Source organism: Vipera berus, assembly GCF_964194415.1.
Source record: "Vipera berus genome assembly, chromosome: 2".
Lineage (NCBI taxonomy): Eukaryota > Metazoa > Chordata > Lepidosauria > Squamata > Viperidae > Vipera > Vipera berus.
This window is the reverse complement of record NC_138203.1, coordinates 233,772,601-233,796,027: the sequence shown is the minus strand read 5'-3', so window position 1 is coordinate 233,796,027 and position 23,427 is coordinate 233,772,601. Positions and strand designations below refer to the sequence as shown.

Here is a 23,427-nt window from a genome sequence, read left to right as displayed (position 1 = left end):
ATGGTTTAGTTCAGGGGTGTCAAACTACCGTCCCGCAGGCTGGAGGCGTCATGCCAAAACCGCACCCACCCCATTGCCGGGAATGGGAAAAAAGTCACAATATGTCGTGACACGTGATGTGACATCGCGAGTTTGATACCCGTGCTTTAGTTCAATGTGTAAATGCAGCCAATAGAGGCTTGTATAACAAAACTTGGCTAAACAATGCATTAGTGTGAAGTAAACCCAATAGTGAATTGCTGATGGAAAATCTTCTGTCTGAAAAGCTGATTTTATCTGTCAGAGGCGATCACCTGGATATTTGAACTAGATATCCAGTTATGAGGCCACTGTTATACCCTCATAGCAACTTTACTTATAATTACACGGACTGTGTATATATGTTTACTTCTCTTGTCATGTTCTTCTCTTATGCTAAATAATAATATTCATTCATGAACTACCAAACTCAGAATTTCTTGCTTCATATTTATTTCCATGTGAAAAGTTAAATCCAAAGTGAATTTCTGGCCAGTCTTGAATGAAACCAAATTTTATTGGGCTTGGTTGGAGTACAAAAAAAATTGTCTTGTCCACTCCATGAGGATGGCCTGTCAACACTGCTAACATCGAATGTTCTTGCTTTGACAAAAGATGAAGAAGCAGCTATTTCGTATGTTAAACTTGTGTGTTACTGTTAAAGCTAGGATTAGTTATTGCTGGGAGGGAGGAGGAAGAATGTCTCTCAAGGCTGTTATGAAATAAGAGAAGAATAGAATTTGGTGGGTTGTCTAACAGAAGGGAAAACTGACCCTTCAAATTAATTGGAGAATGTGATTTATGACAGCAATGCAAAGGAGGAGAATTGTGCTTAACATATTGTGCTAAGGGGAGGGGAATTCAGACTCCAGCTTCTCTTAGCAAGATTTGCTGATGTTATAGGGATAATAAAAGACTTTTAAGGTAAACATTGCCTCAGAGTCCTTTGAAAAACTCATTCCGTCAGAAACTTGACATGGTCTTTGAAGAGAGATGGGACCTTTAGATTTTAAAGGAAATCAATTCTGATAATCTGACACATCAAGTTGGATGTGGAGTGGTTGAAATTTTACAAGATGTTTTTTCTTCTGCTTATGTTTGATCTCACCATGCAATCTGGAGCTGGATAGCGCTGTTACCAGTATGCAATTTTCACTCATCTTTTGTCAAGAGCCAGCAAAACGATGGCTGCCTTGAATGTGATAGTGGAATGCATGTTGCAAACAAACAGCAATTCAGAGTAGTAGTAGTAGTAGTAGCATCCAACTCCCATCCGGATTGGCTCGCTTTCCCAACTAAAGCATTAGTTTCATAGTCCGTTAGTTTTTATTAACTCAGCACCATCATTTAAGACTGTGGTTTCTATAGCTTAAGTGCCTTTTATCTATCTTTGGTCCATGTATAAACTTCAGTCTTTAAATTACTCACTAGAAGCAAGCCTTTTGGGCTCTGGTTTGAGCAGAACAAGATATCTACCACAGTATTTCAGGATTCTAAATCAATGCAAGCTTTATTTCCCTTTCTTCTTTTCCTCTTGTTTTTTAACCATATTGCCTGATGAAGCGTTCTTGGAAATGTGACTTTGTACTCTTTCAGCTGGCTTAAAAAGGAATTGCCTTGGCATGGATTTTCATATCTTTTCTTCCCTCGTGGTCAACATCATGGTTTTTGCTTTTACATATATTGCTAATTTTTCTCCTTACTTAAAACTAATTTGCTTTGCCAAGCATCTGACTCCTCTATGCTATTTAATTTCTGCCTGCGGAAATTTCAGGTTAAGTCATATTATCCATTTGACATTAAGTTAAAAGGGAAAACTAATTATTGCAGAAACTCATCTCGGTTGTTTTAACATGCACATTTTATTTCTTGAAGCAAACATTCATGGTTTTTAATAAGTTATGAGATACAATATTACATTTATTCCAGTTTATTTTGCTTTTCTGATAGTTTACAATGTAGTGAGCATTTCACATTAAGGCACACAGTCCAGTTTTTTTTTAAAAAAATCTGGCTATTCCATTTCCTTTTCAAGAAGCTGTGCTTAGACTTAGTGCATTGATATAAAACTATAAAAATAAAGCTGACCAAGTAGAAATCTTTTGCTAAACAGAAGGAAAAGAACTAAATTACTTCCATTAAGTGTCTTCATCCATCAAGCACATTTAAAGCTCTGCTAAAGGGGAGGGGGAGGAAGAAGCACCAGAGGCTTTTGAAAACCATTTAGTTCAATATTTGGAAGATTTATTTATTTATTTTACTTTCTGTCATTTTGAAAACCAGAATGGTCATAATGTTCTTTCCTTGTTCCCCCTCCCCCCCCAAAAAAAAACACTTAAGAGGATTTGTTCATGAACTCCTTGAACTAAATTTTTTCAATCAATTTTAATTTGCACTGTTGATTAGTAGAAATATTCAGTTTCACATAATAGTCAACTGCCTAGATTAGTCTTCACCTCATTATTAAGAGGCATTACCAAAGGAAATTATCCAGCTTAGATTATTGTATACACAAACAGCTGGAATAACGGTGATTGCATACAATCAGTCACAGCTTCAAGCACCTCTCAATGTGCATCTTTGCTAGAATATCAACTTAATTTGGCATTCTATTGCTCAAGGCAATCACAGTTACACCATTCTTTACCAAACCTGCATAAAACATCAGTGATAAAGGCTTCCAGAATAGTTTAATAGTTTCCTTCACGAAAAAAGATCAATTTCCCCAATTGTAAACAGTCAACCATTATGCAAACTGTTTTAGTGTTTAAAGATAACACTAATTTCAGTTTTCACTATTAGCTGTGAAAAAGTATATCAAGTAGATAAAGGCATATTAAGTACCGGGTTTTTCATCTAATGTCTTTACAGAAGAACTTTAACTGACAGCAGTCATTGTGATATTCTACAGCAAAGTGAAATGATTCCAATTCAAAAACAGAAAGTATTGCAAGTCAGTAGTTTAAGATACCAATTTATCCAAAATAAAATCCAGTTTAACATGTTAATTCCAGAATCTACCCAAAAGAAAAAAGAAAAAAACTATAGTGCCCTTATTTATTACATGATTGTGTTTTGATTCAGAACAGTACAAACTAAAGCAGACAATAAATTTACAAAACATATCAAAGATGCTTAAGGCAAAGAACAATTTTAATTTGGGTTTCATTAAAAGTGATCTGTATACATTGGTCACAAGACTGCTCACAGTATTGCAGGTTTCCCTTGAGAAGAAGCAAGAGGAATTTATGGGACAGTAACATGGAAAGGACTTCCAGGAATGTGTTCTTCACCCCACTTCACAGCTAGTAGGTAATCACCTTTTTCCTTGACAATATACGTTACATTGTACTGGTAATTTCCCAAGTGTTTCACAGATACTTCTTCACAAGGTGTTGTAGGTCCATGGACACCAACTAACAGCATATTTGAACCTAAAGCATAAAGAGGATGTTAATGTTACAGCAGAATTCAATACCTAGCATCATTGAAAATCACAGAATTTCAGTATTTCATTTCTGCAGACATTGTACCAATCCAAATTAACACAAACAACCTGGTGACTACTGTATTAAAGAGAAATATCAATACTGCTCAATCACTGTATAGGCCTTTTACTGTGCTGTAGCAAATATCTGACTTCCAGCAAGCAAGGACAGTTAAAGTGGCACTCTGAGACATAAAAAGACATAATCAGCATTTATTTATAAAGTTTTCAGCAAACTTCAAAACTCAGGTACAGCTGTCAAATTAGTAATGAGCTCATGCTTTCAAAAATAAACTACCTGCTTTGCTGCAATCCACAGAGAAAGAATTTTTCTGGCCCACGAAGGCTCTAGACAGCCCTGCACCCCTAGCAAGAATTTTGCTTGTATCAGACGATGACTTGGGAATGCCTCTGTAGAAGGTATCTGTGGTTGACCTAGTCACAGATTCCACCATAAGAGAAGATGTTTCATTTGAGATGCCAGGGCTGACCAGTCGCTGACCTAAAAAAACACAACATGTTTATGTTCTGCACAAGAATTCATAGCTATATAAAAACAGTCGTGAATCAAGTCTACAATCCTACTGGCCATCTTCTTCATTTTACAATCCTTCCACTCATACTTTTGATACAAGATACTTTGGGCTTATTCACACACAGGGCTAAGCCATAAATGTGACAAGCCACAAATTCACCATTATGGTTTGTTGGCCATTACAGCCAGCCATTATGATTGTGATTATTCTTACCTGTCACCTTTGCTCTGAAAGGACTACCAGCAATATGATTAGGTCCTCCATATTTAATTCCAATCAAGTAGTTTCCCGGAGCCATCGGTGTATACATTACATTGTACCCCTCCGGAGCTTCTTGGCAATCCATTTTCACCTTTGATGGCCCCTCAATTGTAACAGCAAGAGTACCGGGACCAGCTTTTGTAGTGTCTATAGTAAACATAGATTGTAATCCTGGAAAGCAAAGTACAAATAAAACGCATGGACGTGAAGTGCAGACCCATACAGTTCATGTAGCAATAAGCCACCATCCTGCTGCAAATTTGCTTTTTTCTTAATCAGCACTGCAATTCCAGTTGAAAACAAGAAGGCAGTGTTTGCAAATGCGATGAAAGATAATCTTATTCAGGCAAAAACCAAATATTAAATCTAAATCAAAAACAATCTAAAGGAAGAAATTACCTGTTGTGCCATTCTCCAGGCCTGGTCCATAGGCAGTAACAAGAGCTGGACTATCTGCAAGACCTGGCTCCCCCACTCTAATTTTGAAAGGACTGCCTACAACATGGCTCCCATTGAACTTCACGTCTATCGAATGAATGCCATTTTCCCGTGGAATGAATCGGACAGCGTATTTATCTATAACAAATATTATTAAATAATTAGTTCAGAAGCTCATACTGGGGGGGAAATATTTAATATTCCAAACTTTCTTTTTTCCTCAACTCTGGTACACTCCCCCAGTTAGTTCAGACCGGAACTTCATGCATTCCAAAAGCCATGCTGGTGGGATCTTAAAATCCCAATTCAGCTGGAAGGAGCCCAGGTTGGGGAAGGCTGGCTCGGGGTCACAGGAAGCTGAAACACAAGACAGGCCTAACTACAGGTACTCATCGACCGCAACCACAAGTTGAGGACTACTTGTACCAGTAAGAATCAGTACATTCAGTAAAATCTACTCCTGAGTAAGCATGCATAAAACCATGTTTTTATAGACCTCAAGAATAACTTTGTTTCCTTGGTGGCTACTGATGAGTGAATATTTTCTAACAAAGGGAATTATCTAGGAACTATCTATTAAAGAGAGTAGTGAGCTTGAATTTATTATATGGATTCTAACAGAAATGGGAGATCTATCTTTCTCAGCTTTTCAGAGTAAATCAGATGAGCAAAGTCATGCAGGCCAATACTATTTTTATTATAAGATTATGGTAACAGACCTTTGCGCGTCTGAATGCATTTCCCCTTTTAACTTCATGAGGTCTAGGGAGGGGAGTTTTCTCAGGTTGTGCCCCAACTCAGATTTCTTTTATCTAATTGTTGTCTTGGTAGTGGCTCTTCGTTCTGTTCCTCAAAGTTAATCCTTCTGCCTACTGCAGGTAGTCTTCGACTTATGACCACAATTGAGCTCAAAGTTACATTGTTAAGCAAGGCAATTGTGAGTTTTGCCCCATTTTACAAACTTTTTTTTTTTGCTTCACTTGTTAAGCGAATCACTGCAGTTATTCAGTGAATCATGCAGTCCTTAAGTGAACCTGGCTTTCCCCATTGACTTTGCTTGCCTGAAGCCAGTTGGAAAGATTGCAAAAGATGATCACGTGACCCCAGGACACTGCAAGTGTCGTAAGTCCATTCCAGATGCCAATCACCCAAATTTTGATCATGTGACCATGGAGATGCTGCAATGGTCATAAGTCTGAAAACCGGTCATAAGTTACTTTTTTCAGTGGCCTTCTCACTTTGAACAGTCACTAAATGAATGGTTGTAAGTCAAGGATTACCTATATAGGAAAAGGCTCCTAATGGGATATTCATTCAGGAAGAATTTATTATGAGTCTACAAAACTGATCTGAACTGACTCAGAAAATCAATCATTAAATTTTGTGCATGCATGTATTGATAACATTGATTTGAAATCAGCCTAGATCAGTTCAGATGGCAGAACTGACTAGCATTTATGAATACTCGACTTGTCACAATTAAATCTGTTCTCACTGCTTTACTACCAGATCAGTTGCAACCTGTTTATTTTCTTGAGACTAGATATAATCACCAATGGCAGTAAAAGCTGACTCTCATTGATTACAGGTAAAAGAGATTAAATTCATTTATTCCACAATGAATACATCTAAATATTAGAATATTGTCCATGCTTAGAAAAGCAGTAATTTAACCTGGCAAATATTCTGGAAACATGTTTAGAGTTATACAATGGATTAACCTCCATTAAGTTAAGATGGGGGCTAACTTCTTCAAATAGGATATAACTAGAAGATCTTTAAAAGGCAACAACAATACAACAGGATAAAAAGAGAGATCACTTGAGATGTTGCAGTAGCAGCATACTGCCTTGCATTTTCTTTTTTATTAAATTTCAATGAGTAAGGCTAAGATGGCAAACACTATTCTTTCTTCCAATTTTATATTCACATCATTCTGCTAAGTTAGGATGGATAGAGAGAGATGTTGGTTAATAACATTTAGCTATTATGTTCTAGATTGCTGGAGTTTTTTTGAGACCTTGTGTGCAGTTTCTCACCTGGCTCCAACTCAGAAACATGACATTCTTCTACTGCTCCAATGGGGCTGTGCACTTTAGCATCAATCTTGCCCTTTGCCCCATTAAGCCTTATAGCAAATGCTGCTGGCTGGTTAATTTTTAACCCAGATTCCTAAGAATGCAAGTCAAGATTAATCACAGGCATTGTCATTTGGTTAACATGGAATATAACATAATATATATTAATACTTTGCAACTTCTAGAGATAAAAAGACAGTTTGCCTAAAAAGCAATAGAAAAACAAAGCATGGTTATCTTCAAACTATATTGTACTGAATTTCTCAAAAATATTAGAGAATTTATCAATTTTATTCTAAACGTAACTCTGTGTTCCGTAAAATACTTGAATACCCCTGGCATGACTGCTTACTACTTACCTGTGTAACTTAATTAAGGGAGTGTCACTCACTGTTCCATGAAGTGAATAACTAGGCAGAAACATGTAAGGTCCTCTCTGTGCTTCTGAGTATAAACACACAAGTTCTGTTTAGGGGCTAATTCTAATCTTGAGAGAAAATACTGGACCACACAGAAAGATAATAAGAGATAGTTCAATTATTCTAAATTATTTTAATCACACACGCTAGCCAGAACATTGACACTGCAAGTCTAGAAGTTAGAATACTGACATAAAAACTAGTATCAGACATCTAATTATTCCATAATAGTGGTGCAATCAGCAATTTAATTCCTGAAATATTTAGTTTTCTGTGGGAAATCTGAGTTTCCATAGTGTGGTTTGCCAATTAATATATTGTAGAATCCTTGGTACTGAGTTTGGTTGTTTGTTTGCAGACATTTCATTACCAAACTAAGTATCATCATCAATGCCACTGGGTGTGGGGTTTGCTCCTTGTTTATTTACATTTGCTTGCCCTGCCAGTATTGGTGTGGGTGTGGTTCTTCCCCTGGGTCTCTTTGATTAGGGTATTGTTTTCTGCTTCATTGTTTGTTTGGTGTTAATCTCTGCTTATCTGAGTTTTGGCTGCTGGGGATACGTTCTGGTCTTTTTGTTTCCTTCTTTGCTTTTTTATTGTCTCAATTTTGTAAACATATTGTTTATATATTATTTCTAACATTTGTTAACATATAGTTAACATACGGTCAGTATGTAAATTATATATTATATGTTAACGTTTGTTAACATATAATTAACATATTGCCAGTAGCAGCATGAGATAATGGTTGAATTATGATACTTGCAGCTTTCTCTTCATGGAAATCATGCTTTCCACCATGGGAACAGATGCAGTATTTGAGGATCCCTGGAACTATGAAAAAGGAACTAAAAGAATATGTAAATCTGTATCTGTTGGGCAACACTTAACACTACATACTTCTCCATGGCCCACTTTTGCCTTAGACTCTAAGAAAGTCTAGATACTTCACCACGGTTTTAAACTGCAATGCTCTGCTCTCAGTTCATAGCTTACTTGAGATTTCATTTTCAGCTTTACCCTCAAGAGAGAAATAAATGCTTATTGAGCAAACATACATATAAGGCATTAAAAGTGAATCAAGAGCTGTTCAAAATACAAAAGACTCGCTCTATAAGACAATTTCTTGTTTCACTGCCCCTGCCTTCCACTTAGCTTTATTTCCCTCTTCAGGGTTTTAATCAGCTGACGTGCACATTCTGTCAGGAGTCTTTAAATGAAACACAAGAAAAACATCGATACCATAGCAGCTAATTTACATCCTTGTAGTATTTTTAGTGTGTTTTAGCTAGAAACCTGCATCAATGCACACATTTGAAAGGTGGTTTACTCAAGCAATACCTAATTTAACTAAATACAAGATTGTGTCACTTAACATAGTTACTTCAAAGTGCAGCAATAATTTATTCATGCTAGCTGGTCAAATGTTAATGTAAAATCTTCTGTGTTTCTTTCATCTTAAACAGTGGACTCAGTGGTCTAAGTGGTCTCTCTCAGGCCATTTGATTGACTGTATGACAGCTGGAATCCACTCTTCCTCTGGCTGATGTTGGGTGACTATTTGAACCATGAATTTCTAGGATTCATGAACCCGCTAGTGTCAATTGCTGCTTTATAATCATTCTAGAGCCCTACTTGTTCAACCATTTGCATTCTCAAAACATACTTATCATTAGTTTGCACTACTCTGTAATGGTAGATTTACTCATGTAGCCTTCTTGCTTGCTGCCAAGTATTACTGTCCACTTTAGGTTCCCTACACTAAAATGTCTTGTGGCAAAATAATGTAAATAGCAATGTATATGAAGCTTAATCCACTAAGATCAAGCTATGTTCTGCTCTACACTGTTTCTTAACTAAAAACTCTTATTTTCTCCAAGCAGAAAGATTTTGTCCAAAGAAGCAACACTAGGAAGGATAGGAGCACTGAGAACAAGGATGAAATCAGCCTGTGGTAAATTACAGGGATATTTCCTTGTGTCTCACCTGAAGGCTCATAACAGTAAGCCTACGAGCATCATCGGAGGGTGCTATCACAGGAACCAGGTACGGGCTTTCAGGAATTTGCTCATCATTAAATTTGATGGACACCTCATAGTTACCTGAAAGACACAAGAACTTCATTAAGCAAACTAGAAAAGCAAATAACCTGTTTCCAAGTTATAATGTTATTCCATCACACTTAAATCTCATACCAGGCTCTTGAGCAGTATAGGACACACCACAAGATCCATCTTTGTGGTCTTCAAAAGCAATTTCTGCCTTACTTGGCCCTTCCACTGAAATGGAGAGACCACCAGCTCCGGCCTCTCTTGTCCATATGTTAAACTCAGCTGTTAACAAAAGAAACCAATTAGAGGCAGACACGTGACTCTCCCCATCCCCTTCTTGTAGTACTGGCATTTGTTGCCACAGAGTGGTGCTATCCCAAAATATATTCCAGCAGAAGCAGTTGTATGATAAGATTCATATCCAGTCAACAATTAATCATCCTGTTCTAAGAACACAATCATAGATACATCTCCAAAAAAGATGCTCAGGCCAGTAAAAGGAATTGAGACGCTTGGAATAAAGCAGTAAAGGTCTTACCTGGGATGCCAGCCTCTGCTCTTTCAAGTCCTGGACCACTAGCTCTGACTTTATTGGCTCCTCCTTCACCAAGAGGCCCAACTGTAAACTGGAATGGACTGCCAGGCACATGCTGCCCTCTGTATTTCACAGCCACAGTGTGGACACCCATTTCTTGTGGCACAAAGCGGACACAGTATGTGTTTTTGTCATGCTCCACTATTTCTGCATCAGTAATCCTTCCAGATGGGCTGGTTACTTGGGATGACATATCACCTATATCAATTTCTTTGGGGGGGGAGAAATAAAGCAAATAACACTGGAATACTACAGCTTGTCAAATTCCATATAGACAGGTAATTCAGAGTGATTCCCTTCTCCCGTAACTACAGTCAGTGAAAGATACTTGTAAGGAGGAAGGAAGGAAGGAAGGAAGGAAGGAAGGAAGGAAGGAAGGAAGGAAGGAAGGAAGGAAGGAAGGAAGGAAGGAAGGAAGGAAGGAAGGAAGGAAGGAAGGAAGGAGATACAGGTAGTCGATGTACGACCACAATTGGGATCAGAATCTCAGTTCTTTAGGAAAGCAGTCATTAAATGAGTCTGCCCTCATGAATGCTTCAGTCAAAGACCACAACTCTGGCACTCCAGCAACCTGGCAGGTTGTTAAGTGGATGGAGTACAAAGTAAGGAGCGTGGGGTACCTCGATGCGGGGAGGAGACACTGGGAGGTTGTACTCAAGAACTGAAAATCTTTCCTGCTGATGTCCAAATAGGATTTTCAGCCCATGAGTGAAGAGAGTCTTTTTTTTTTATTTTTATTGAAAAGTTTTAACATACAATTTTTCCCTTAAAAAATCCCCCCTCCCCCTCCCTTCTCCCTCCCCCCCTTCCTCTCCCCCCTCCCCCCCCCCGACTTCCCAGAGCTAAATACAAGGTATATATATAAAAAAACAATCATAAACAACCATATACTAACAACCATAAACTCTAAAATCTATCACTCTCTAGCTTATATAGGATAAAACAAACCTTAGTAATATTAAATATATATAAAAAAACTAATATAGAAAAAGAAAAAAAGAAAGAAGACTTATTCAAATACTACATAAAACTTCTTAACCCTATACTTATTCTAGATAAACTCAATCCATTTTCTCCCTTCCATAATATAGCGTTCTTGCAAGTAATCTTTCAAATAGGCCGAAATCTTCGCCATTTCAACCAGGTCGGAAACCTTTAAAGTCCACTCTTCTATGATCGGCAGTTCCTCTTTCTTCCAGTACTGACCTATCAAAAGTCTTGCTGCCAATTAAATTCAACATCAACTTAGTGTCCACAACTGTAGCATCTATAATTATTCCCAACAAAAAACAAACAAAAAAAAAAGGTTGCGGACAAAACTTTAACCTCCGTTTAAAAATCTTCTGTATGTTCCACCAGACTTTTATCCAAAAAGCCTTAACCTTTTTACAAGTCCACCATATATGAAAATATATTGCGTCTTCATCACCGCACCTCCAACATTTAGGCTAATAATTCAGATACATACTTAGCTTTTTAAGATCTAAATGCCATCTATAAAACATTTTGTAAAAATTCTCTCTTAGATTTCAAGCTTGTGTAAGTTTTACATTCCTCACCCAAATCTTTTCCCACCTCCCACTGCTTGGCTATAAGTACGTTGTGAAAGTTCCATAGACTTCTGCTGATCTTGTTCTTTTATCTTTTTTAATCGTTTTAAAGCAGCACGCGTCACCCTCTGTTCTCTGGGATCATCCAAAGAAGTTGTAACTTGATCTCCAGCACCATTCTCCTCTGTCTGTCCATCTTCAGCCTCTTGATGTTCTCCTTCTCCAGATCCCTTTGCAGCTTCCAGAAGTGTTAATGGGGTTGCTTTTAAAACATTATTGTAAAAATCACGCGCTTGCATCACAGTAACCAGACGGTACCTTTTACCTTCATGCATCACCATCAACCCAGCTGGGATCTCCCATCTGAACCTTATATCTCGTTGCTTGAGCTCTTGCACAAGAAATGTAAAATCCTTCCTTCTCCTTAAAATCTTTGGAGGAATTTCTTTTAGAACCAGAACTTCTTGATCAGCAATCACAACTTTAGTATCATAGGCAGCTTGTATAACTTCATCTCTAATTTCCCTTTTTGCAAAATAAACCACCACATCTCTAGGCAACTTTCTCTGTCTAGCAATCCATGAATTCACACGAAACACTTTATCCATGCCTCCTTTTATTTCAGATGCTGGCTGTTTCAATACCACTTCGAGAGCCTCAGAAACCAGCTGCTTTAGATCTTCCTTAATATTCTCCTTTAAACCTCTGATTCTAATGGCAAACTGCATCTGGAAATATTGAGCAAGACTCAAGTCTCTATCCATTTTGTCTCTTAAATCTTCATTCTCCAATACTTTTGCTTCTAATATGGCATTCTTTTGAGTCAAATCTTCCACTTTTTCCTCCAAATCTTCCACACATTCAGCCACTTTATACACTGAAGACAAAATGTCTACCTTCATCACACTGAACTTCTGTTCCATCCTCTCCTCCATTCTCTCCTCCAACTTCTCCAATTTCTCCTCCATCTGTGCAAATTTATCACCCATTGATTCCAAAATTACCTGGGTATGTTTTTCAAGAGCATCTTGTAAATCCTTCGATGTCAATACATCAGGAGGATGCAATGCCTGCAATGATGATTGTTGCACCGGAGAAGTTCCAGCACTCCGAAGAGTTTTAGGGGGAGGTTTAGCCGCCATCTTTTACTTTCAATTGTGACGCACCTTCACTTTAAGTTTAAAAAGTCCATCAAGCTCGAGAGTAAAATAAAATAATCCTCTTCACCTTTTCCTCTTGTACCGCTCTGCCTGCTCTTTTTATTCCATAGTCCTTCCTTCAGGCAGGGGTGGTCGCAGACGCCTGGCTCTGCTCCAAGAAATCAGGAGCAGAGGCGCTGGCCAGCTGGGAGCGACCCAGGCTACGGGGGAGTTCGATCCTTCAGCCGCCCAAGCTACAAGCTCAGGCGGCCCCGGAGAACTCGACCCCTACCTGGGGCCTCACCCCCTTCTCTTCTCCCGAGGAGGGGGCTTCAAATTCGCCCAAACAGCTGATCGGCGCTGTTTCGGGCGAAAATCACTCAGCTGAGCCGCGGGCAGCCCGGGAGGGCTGTCTCCGGCGCCGCGCAGCCACCGGAAGTCCGAGTGAAGAGAGTCTTGTGCGCAGATTGTGTGGGCCTCCTCCACCTGCCTGAGGCACCCAGTGCTCCTTACTTTATTGCCAAGTCTCTCTGCTTGGATTTCGGCTCTCTGTTATCTCCGAGGGTTGGCTGAAAGAGATGTCTGCTGAAGAATTTCAGTTCCTCTCCATGCACGGAAGGGAATTCCTTCAGTGGAGTGCAGGAACAGAGCTCAGAATCTTCAGAAGAGGCCAGCCCCAAGAAACAAGGATCCCCTCAGCAAGTAGCAGCAGCCTGCAATCTCCCTTACTTGCTTCCCCACTGACTTTGCAGAAAAGACTGCAAATGGCAATCACATGATCTCAGGGGCGTTTGGCAACCAGTCGTAAGTGAGAACAGGTTGCCAAGCACTCAGACTCGCAATCACATGGCCATTTTGCAATGGCCAGAAGAGCTTTACAGGATATAAAGCATTGCTTCCAAGGCTGTCCTAATTTTGAACCATCATTAAAGGTACAATTGTAAGTCCAGGACTACCTGTACCAAAATAGACTAGATACAAAGCATGAAATCTGAAAGGCCAAACGCTTAATGCTTTTGCTCAAAAAACAAATGGGGAATGCAAAACAGAATATTAATTATGAATGGAGCACAGTCAGTGCTTTTGATGTTGGACTTGAATCTGGGGAGACCCAGGTTCAAGTCCACTCTCAACCAAGGGACCTCATGGAATATCTTTGGGTCAGCCACAAAAGAACTCTATTGTGAGTTCTTTTCTGACGGTTGAGAGAACTCAAGTTGTTTCTGTTCAAACAAACGCAGTAGAACAGAATCACTTAACGAATGTTAATAGTCCACTTTATTTAAATATCACCATTTTCTAGGCACTATTTATTTAAATGTTTATTAAAGGACAAAGCTTACCTGGAATTTTTAAGTTAAGATCACACAAACTTCCAACAGTGGCCACAGAGGGAGCTCGCCTGGTGCGTGTGATGCTTTCCTTGACCCTGCCTTCACCACTTATTTTCACAGTAAATGGGCTGCCTTTAATTAAAATATACAAGATCACATGGAGTTGCACTTATCAACAGGGCAGATTTAGGTCGGTAAGAATTTTCAGAAAGATACTAGTTACAAGTCTACGTACAATGTATAATTACATCATAAACACGAAGCAGAAATGCTTGATAAAGACTGCAAAGAAAGCTGTCCTTTTCCACTAAAGAGTTCAGCCCTGAAAAGTGCTGAAATAACCTAGACTAGAGGATTATAAAGTGCACAGAATTCACCGTCCAGATAATCAAGCTGTTCCTTCCAGTGTTTTCAGTATTCTTCTACTCTACTAGTATTGCTAGGTATATAATAGGGTAATGCTGTGAGTTACCAAAACAACTAGCCTTAACTTACCTAACTTTCCCTTCTATTCTTACCTGGGATATGCTCATCAGCAAATTTAGTTGACACTATGTAAACACCAGGCACAGTTGGAAAGTATGACACTCTGCATGTTCCGTCATCAAGGTCTTCTGTCTGGATATCCACTTTGCTAGGTCCTTCTACTGCCAGTGATATTCCACCATACCCTAGAAAAGAAGATGCAGAGTGAGTGCCTATAATGATGAATAGTTGTGAAATATTTCCTGGACGTTTTATCCTTTAAAAAAATCAAGATATTACAAGTTTCTTCTGTCAGGGCATGTTCATGGACAGAGCTTACCAAATGTTTGAGTTGTGGCACTGCACAATGCTATGAGTTATATAAAATAATATATTAAGTTATCAAAACTGCACACCATTGAACCCTTTTCTATTTTGTTCACAGTCTCAGGAAATTCTATATTTTTTCAGCTTGACAATTTATAATTCAAATTAGGAGTTAAACCATAGTTTTAATTCTGTCCAGTGACAGAAACACATATGTTATTTCTTACTGCAGAGTTGAACAAAATTGTTTCAAACAATGGCAAATCAAGTGAATTGTCAAGTGTATGTCTTTCTGTTTCTTACATGTATAGGAAGAGGCAGTTTCCTAGGTTAAGCCATAAGACATCCATGCAAATGAAAAGGCTTTGTATTACTGACCTGCATCTCTGGTATCGACAATGAAGTCACACATTTCAAAAGTGCGACCTTCAACCAAGCCACGACCAGAAACTCTCGCTCTACTTGCATCACCGATCTCAGACTGAACTACCATAATGGACACTGGACTGTTGGGCACATGACTTCCATTCTTCATTATGCTGACCAAATGTTCTCCCACCTCTCGAGGGATGAACGAGATACCTGCCAGATCAAGCATGTCAGGTATGTACCTCACAAAGCAAAGAAAGTAATGCCTTGTCCACTTTTCCCTCCCCCGCTCCCCCAGCAGGGGTCTGATATTACAGACAGCATTAGTACTCACAAATTTGAGACCCAAATTTAAGCTATTTATCAGCTTTTAACTGTGGTCCTGACAAAAAAAAAATCATAAAAACAATTACACAGCCTCCCTAGAAGATCAGGGACTTACCAATGTGATTATTTGGCAGTCTTTTCAGAAGACAAGGTTCATCTCTGCCAGATGGGGCTTTAATACTGGCTGACAAGAGGCTAAGATCAGTCTCATTAATGTCCAGCAAGAAGTCAGCAGCAGAGCCAAGTTTAACTTGGGATCGCCTCCTACTGTCATCTTAGGAAAGAAAAATCCCATTAGGACCAGCAGATACATAAAGAAGACTATTCTTGTTCAGTTGTTCCTAGATGGAACTTTAGGGCTGAAGAAATGGAAACTCTAAATGGGACTTTATCAGACAACAATCAAACTGAAAACGTGGATATGTTCCCATATTAATTTCGAATGCTTTTATAGTAAATTGTTTCCACATTTTGCTGGTATCTCAAGCTCTGTTGAAATTTATGAAAATGTGACATACTTTAAGCGTTAAAGTGTTAGAACTAAACTGTGTAGTTATAAATCTAGCACACTATGTGGATCAGAAACCTAATCCTTATATTGTCATACCTGTGATTCTGGCAATGAATGGGCTCCCTGGGATATGTTTGTCATTGTACTTCACTAATATGCTGTAGTTTCCTGGAAGTGTTGGCAGGTAAGTGACTGTGCAAGTGCCATCCTTGTTATCAATGCAGCTGATCTCAGCTTTTGAAGGACCCTCAATTGCCAAATCCAAGCCACCTGTCACATTGGGTGAAAAGCATTACTAGTATTGTCCTATGTATATTTCCAATACTTTGGCTAAAATTACAAAGAGTAAATTGCAGTTTCAGATGTTTGGGGCCTTCTTGGAAGATTTTCCGATCAAGTAATATGGTTTTCTTTTTAAACATCTCCATAATAAATTCATCATCATATTTAATTATGGGAATTAATTTTTGGCACGCTGACTGAAGTGGGAAGATGAACTCGATGTTCTACAAGCATCCAATACTAATTTTGTAAGATAGCATGCATAATTTCTCCTAGATTATCACTGTTATATCTTCAATGTTGTGTTTGAACAACAGATTCCAAACTTAGTCACCAAGCTCACTCAGCGACTATGAGATACTCTCAGGCTATCCTTTAAATATGATGACAAGTATATTTAGTTAAGTTTAAAATATAGTAATATCTGCAAAGTAGCAAAACCCCTTGTAGAAATATTATGCTTAAGCAAGTAAGACTATCATAATGCACGCCTGTAGTTGCGGGATAAGATACTGAAATGAGGAATGATGCCCATGTTCATTGTTAAAATATCTTTATAACTCTAAGTCGGCAATTGAAGCCTGTATTAATGCTTACTTGGAAATTAAAGAACACACTCAAATAGAATTTGCTTCATCTTTGGTGTACTGAGGCTAAAAAGCTAATACTTACCTTCAGGGCTTTTTTTCTCATAGAACGCTCAGAACAGAGTTCCGGCACCTTTTTTGGATGGAACCTTGTAGGGTAGGTAAGGCGGGTTATATGACATGTGTGAGTTCCGGCACCTTTTTCTTTTACAAAAAAGCACTGCTTACCTTCCCCAGCATCCTCTGTGACTATGGTGAAGGTTGCTGGCTTGTTTGCTACACCATAGACAAGACCCGGTCCATAAGCAGTCACATTTCCACTATTTGGATAGTTCACATAGAACTGCAAAGGGCTCTCTGCAGGGGATAAAAGTCTATCATCAGTACACAGATTTTAATGATTTTACTTATATTGCCTCTCCAAAAGGGATTATAAATGTTCTTCACTCAACAAGGGCTCAGGGCCAGAAACTCACTCTCGATCTCTCAGCCCAATTCACCTCACAGGTTTGTTGTTGTGGGGAAAAACGAAAGAGGAAAGAGTATTAAGTATGTTTACAACCTTGAGTTATTTATAAAAATAATAAAGTTGGGATAAAAATAAACAAAAATAAAATATGACATCACTTGTTTGCCTTAACTGGCCAACGATAGACATACATGTATTTCTATAACCCTCTTGTCCCGTTGTTTTCTATCAACAAACAAACTACAGGTCCTGACTTTATTACTTACAGGGTCACATCTGTTACCGTATACAAGAAAAAGCCAAACCATTAAAATTGTGGAAGCCCTATAAAGGCTGTTTTTGTGGCTGAGTTTTAATGGTGCTTCTATCCCTAGCTTTACTCACCGGCTTTAAGGCTAACATAGCTAAGCATAAACCTGTCCATTCTAAATTAATCAACTCCATCTTAACGGGATGTGCCCAGAATATTTTTTTTAACATTACCCTGCCTACACTTTGGACATTTACTTGCATAAGCCAACATACAATCACTATCTGTCCATACCCCATGAAAGTATCAGGATGAGAAACTTAAATTATTCTTCTCACCACACATTAGAAAGTGGTAAAATAACTAGAATGATAGAAACCATCAAATCTGCCCTAAAGCAACCAAAGCACTACAGTTCAGAGCAGACTGTATGAAGATACATTGTTAAATGTCACTAGACCAGACATGTCAAACACAAGGCCCGGGGGCCAGATCCGGCCCGCGAAGTGGTTTCATGTGGCCCGCGAAGCCATCCTGGAAACAGTGAGGGAATGGCCCCCACTGCTTTGGCCCTGGCCCAGAGACCCTCCTTCTGCCAGAGACCCTCAGATCTGTCCCACTACTGCCCAGGCCCCCATAGGCAGCCTTGATGCGAACGATGTAGAGCTGGCCACGCCCACCCAGTAGGCCATACGCACTCTAGCGACGCCCACCCAGTAGGCCACGCCCACCCTGGCCATACCCACCCGGCCCCCTGAGGGCAACCGCAATGCTGATGCGGCCCTCAATGAAATTGAGTTTGACACCCCTGCACTAAACAGTCAGTTGTCTGACATGGTATAGGTTCTCCTGCTCGAGCAGGAGGCTGGACTAGAAGACCTCCAAGGTCCCTTCCAGCTCTATTCTATTCTAAATATATTCCAGGCTACTAAATTTTTCTCCTGTGTACAATATTAAGGGAGCAGAGCCAAGGATTTTCATACAATGTGTATTTTTAAATAATTTACACAAACCAGCAATATGTTACAAGCAGTCAAATCTATAGTGATTCACAATAATTTACTTGAAATTCAATTTCTGCTATTTATAGTGTACAAAAGAGAGCAAACTGTAATTTAAGGAAAGTAGGCCTAATATTTTACACAAGCTTTTTGTACAGCTCTTAATCTTTATCCCCCCAAAATTATATGCTTCAATTGACCAAAGGGAAATAGCAACAAATTTCACTTCACAAAGCCAAAGCTTTTTTAAATCTGGCGCACACTCAGTAACAATTTGTGATTCTTTAACCCAATGTTTCTCTTTTTATGATGCATAATGCAAATCACGACTGCAGCCATTTACAAAGCTGAAGTTATCAACATCTAGAGTATTATGTATAATTACAATTCCCATTCACTCAGGTTTTTTGCAATCCAAACTAATGTTAATTAGAATTAATTGGTACTTACCTGGAATATGGTTACCCATGTATTTGATATGCATTTCATGTAACCCAACCTCAACAGGAGCATATCTAACTGTAACTGTGCCATCCTTATTATCCACAATTTCTGGTGTTGCAGTCTTTCCTGAAGGCATGTAGACTTCCCCTAAAAACAGTAAGATTACATTATATTTAAAGAAAAAAGCCATCCAAGCATTTTCATACTCAAGCCTGTACAACATCAAGGGGCTATTTTGTAAATTATCTAAGGAAGAAGACAGTTGGACTATTCCTGCCTCCCATTTCTACCTTGATGCTATCAGACACCTTGGAGATGTATTATTTTCGTATCATATACTAGAGTATAACTAGTAATAATTTAAAATCAGCCTCTAAAACTGTTAGTTTTTTAAAAAATATTCGAGGGGAGAGGATCTATTATAGTTGCCTCACAATTCGAAAATTATACTTTGAATTTGTACGATATGCCCAAACCTGATAGACTTAAAGAATTCAATCGGGAGTTGATGTTCTGGACTATAATTCCCCAACCTGGAGACTTCCAAGAGGTATACCATCCAGGAACTCCAGATAGCAACACTTTATCACAAGGATAGAAAAATGCCCTTTAGCAATGAAAGCAACTGAGCATGAACGGTCCACTGTGCAAAACTAAGAACAACTATTTTAATAGGATTTATTCTCCATCATCGCCTTTTGGATTATATAGTAAGCAAATCAGACTGCAAATTTTATGAAGTTAGGTCTATACTTCAGATACATGAAGACTCTCTCACAGAGCAAAGAATTTTGAAGGATGCTAGCAAGCTGGGTGAACTAGGATTTGAATGCAGTAAACTATTTACCAGTAATTTCCCCTTTTCTTACTGCAAAAGGAATGACCACATCAAAGGGCTTAAAGCCTACACCATTCATACCACCGTCAGGTACATATGCTTCCTCTGTGACCTAAAGAAGAAAAAAATGTAATTTTATCTGTGCAGTTAAGATGTTGGGCTATTTTTTTATTACACTGCTGCTTCCAGAATGAAGACACCACTGAATCACAAAGATATTTAGAACATATAAATGGCACAATGAAGTTGCAAGACATTGCACATACAAGGAGAGTTCCATCTGAAAGAACAACAATTTGTCACGGCCTAGGGGAGAGTTAATTTGTTTAAGAAGACACCATAATACAAAGCTATCTGCTTTCATATGGCTAGAAGGAAATTGATGTGCGGTTTTATAAGGATAGAGTACCTTAAGAGCCTTGAAATGATTGTGATGTTAAAAGTTGCTTAAAAAGTCATTAGCACAGTAATGAATAGAAATTTCTGAATCAAATTTGGCTTCCTCCAAAGTAGCACTTGGACCACCACTAAGATATGACACAAAAGCAAGCTTAAGCAACCCCAAGAGAAAGGCAGGCTGTCATTTCTTGAATGGAACATGGAAAAAAATTGTAAAATTGTGTACCCAGGGATGGAATCCAGGGGGACAGGCTGCATTTAGTGGCTCCTGAGACAATACTGCAACTTCATCTGCATCTGAGGCCTGGTTAGTGGCAAAAAGTACAGTTTACAAAAATGAACCCCTATTTCTTCGCACAAAGCATAAAAATACCAAATACCATAGAGTGGGAAAGAAGCATATGACAGAACAGGAATGTTATTGCCTAGCCCAAAACTAGCACAGGAGAATTGCATGGTAGTTCCCAGCAAGCCAATCTCAAATTTCTTTGTGCTTTCTCCAGTTTTGTCCGCTTTCCCAACAGCAGTTGATATTTTCTTTAACAAACCCATTAACGTAGGGAGCAGATAGGTAACAGAATACTAAAACACTAAAGAGAATAAGAGGTAGAAACAGCCACTTTAAATGGCAATATTTTATCCTATGTTCACACAGATAAGTAAGAAACAACTGGAACATCTCCTTTAAGATATGGAATGAAGATAGGTCAGAAAGGAATCCTTAGATAGCATTCACGGTAAGAAGTTTGTCCAAAACCTCTTTTATGATTTGCTTTTCAATTTCCACAGTTCAGAGCTCTATAATATAAAATCTATCACTTTGCATTCAATTGTACTCAAGTATTAAGAATGAGTGGTAGCCCCAAACCAAATTGATTTTCAAAAAGAGACAATATGGCTTTTCAGTTGGTAAACAGATACATGAAGATGCAAACTGGTGGTAGTTGTGAAGGCCTTTAGAAGACTGCTGGGAAAAGATGAGTGCCTTTCTGCATCTTCTCCTCAAAATGTCCCCCTCCCTTAAGTATTTGTTGAATGGAATTTTAGAACTTTCTATAACAGCTTTAAAAATGCAAATGCTAATGTATTTCAAAAATTATATATACATATACATATATATATATATATATATATATATATATATATATATATATATATATATATATATATATATATATATATATATATATATATATATATATATATATATATATATATATGTGTGTGTGTGTGTGTGTGTGTGTGTGTGTGTGTATGTAATGTATGTATATGTACATGTACATGTGTGTGTGTATAAAAAATTACTTTTTGAAATACATTAGATGAACATTAAAATGTATCCCCAGAACTGTTGTGGGGGACTACTGTATAACCAAACTTGACCTTGTCCTTAGTCACCATATTTTACCTATACTGTCATCTCCACAGTCAAACCTCACTGGACAATAGGTTGAATGGAACTCTTACAAATAGCACAATCTGTGATTGGCTGAAATGACAGGGGAGAAAGCATGCATAGTAAAGAGACAAAGGGCATTATATCTTTGCAGTTCAGCCGCCCTAACATTTGCAAAATTATAACAGTATAATTTATGATCACAAAAACGCTTACACTTTATGCGAATCTAAGGTACACTTTCATTGCTGGATACTGTATGTTTAATTCCATAATACAACTATTATGGAAATATATTATTTAGAATTAAACCAACAGATGCCATGAATTACAGGTGTAAAATATTCAGATATAGACACTATTTGCAGTTAAGATTTGGGAATTTTTATACAACTGTAAAACTAATTTGGACTATAAGCTAATAGCATGGGTCAAATTGCCTAACTAACATCGTTCCTCAATCTGTATCTCTATTTATGTCCACTAAGAAAATATTATTAAGCAGCTGGTTCTCCTACCATGACAGTGAAGGGACTATTAGGAATATCCACTCCACCAAAGCGGACATAAATCACATAGGTTCCTGGTTTAGCAGCTGTATAATAGATGTCATATGTTCCATCTTCATTTTCAATGACCTCTGCTTCAGTTTCTGTACCATCTGGTGTCAGGATCGTACATGTGACTTTACCCTTGCCTGCAGATTTAGCATCTACTACAAAGCCCACTTCTTCAGCTGTCTTCACTTTTGCTTCAATGCCAGGGCCTGAAAGACATTTGATAAGAGGATTACAGCAGTTTTCACATACTGTCATAAAATGACTATGCAATTTTCAATTGGATATGTGCATCACTAAAAAAAAATCCAATTCAACCAAAAGCCTAATGCAGGTAACAATGATACCATAAAGCCTTTAAAAACAAGCAATCTTGTTTACAGCTTTGTAGAATGCAATACATGACAGAAATTAATCTGCTTTTTTATTTCATTACTTAGCATTCGTAGTTAGCACTGTGTTAGAGAGGTCTCTTGTATGCATACGCTGCAAATACTGACACTATTTTCTCACGGCCTATAGAATTTATCACTTTCCATAAGAACAGTATAAATCTTATACTAATTTCTCTTCTCCTGGACTTTATTGGGCACCTTGAAACAGTCAAGAGGCTCACAGTGCCATATCTTCTATTGCAAATGTTTCATTACTAATTGATTAAAGTAAGCTGGGATACCTCTTGGGACAACTACCTTTTTTCAGTGTTTGAATCTGAATAAGCTTATCGATTTCTAAATAGACCTAAGGGGAGACAAGAAACCAGTAACATTTGTTCAAGTAGCATCAAACTGCTATACTTAAGAATTATGGCAAAATTGTAAAATTAAGACATTTCTTTAATCAAATTTCCAGCATCCTCCATATATCCACCTTATTTGCAGCTTTTCAATATCTAGCAGACTGCTAATTGTAAAATCAAAGTAAGGACTTACCTGTTGCTAGACATTTGCTTGCATCTCCTGCTGGGGATACACGAACTCGATACGGAGAAAGAGGTATATCATCCTCACCATATTTAATGCCAATAGAATAACGACCAGTCTTATCAGGGATATATGTTACTGCATATGTGCCATCTTGGTTGTCATGAATATCTGCCCTCTTTGGTTTGCCTTCCTGATCCTGAATGCCGGACATGAAGCCATCATTAAAATAGCCAAGCTTTATCACAAACAAGAGACGAGGGTAAGGTGTATGAATGGAGGAAGAATTCAGACTTGCTTGAGTGCTTAGGTTGACTACATTCTTAATATACCGTATATACTTGAGTATAAGCCGACTCGAGTATAAGCCGAGACC

The 23,427-nt window shown here is 38.2% G+C and overlaps 1 protein-coding gene across 5 annotated transcripts in view; it reads right to left on the bottom strand.

The window, feature by feature from the left end:
* Positions 1–23,427, bottom strand: part of FLNB (filamin B) — a 96,161-nt gene that overhangs the window by 3,697 nt on the left and 69,037 nt on the right. For 2 of the 5 annotated variants that reach the window (XR_014025427.1, XM_081320020.1), the window contains exons 29-47: positions 23,061–23,250; positions 22,090–22,337; positions 20,402–20,479; positions 19,786–19,888; positions 18,945–19,085; positions 17,003–17,131; positions 16,002–16,175; positions 15,510–15,668; positions 15,077–15,280; positions 14,425–14,577; positions 13,916–14,038; positions 9,827–10,093; positions 9,433–9,570; positions 9,224–9,339; positions 6,780–6,912; positions 4,702–4,878; positions 4,255–4,473; positions 3,804–4,007; positions 3,339–3,452 (exon numbers count right to left, since the gene is read on the bottom strand). Coding sequence is in view for 4 of the 5 variants with exons in the window: in XM_081320020.1 (XP_081176146.1) it covers positions 3,339–3,452; positions 3,804–4,007; positions 4,255–4,473; positions 4,702–4,878; positions 6,780–6,912; positions 9,224–9,339; positions 9,433–9,570; positions 9,827–10,093; positions 13,916–14,038; positions 14,425–14,577; positions 15,077–15,280; positions 15,510–15,668; positions 16,002–16,175; positions 17,003–17,131; positions 18,945–19,085; positions 19,786–19,888; positions 20,402–20,479; positions 22,090–22,337; positions 23,061–23,250 (3,070 nt within the window). In the remaining variant the exon portion in view is untranslated. Of the gene's footprint in view, positions 1–1,864; positions 3,453–3,803; positions 4,008–4,254; positions 4,474–4,701; positions 4,879–6,779; positions 6,913–9,223; positions 9,340–9,432; positions 9,571–9,826; positions 10,094–13,915; positions 14,039–14,424; positions 14,578–15,076; positions 15,281–15,509; positions 15,669–16,001; positions 16,176–17,002; positions 17,132–18,944; positions 19,086–19,785; positions 19,889–20,401; positions 20,480–22,089; positions 22,338–23,060; positions 23,251–23,427 lie in introns of those variants that run through there. The other 3 variants (XM_081320018.1, XM_081320019.1, XM_081320021.1) reach the window with 2 other exon arrangements.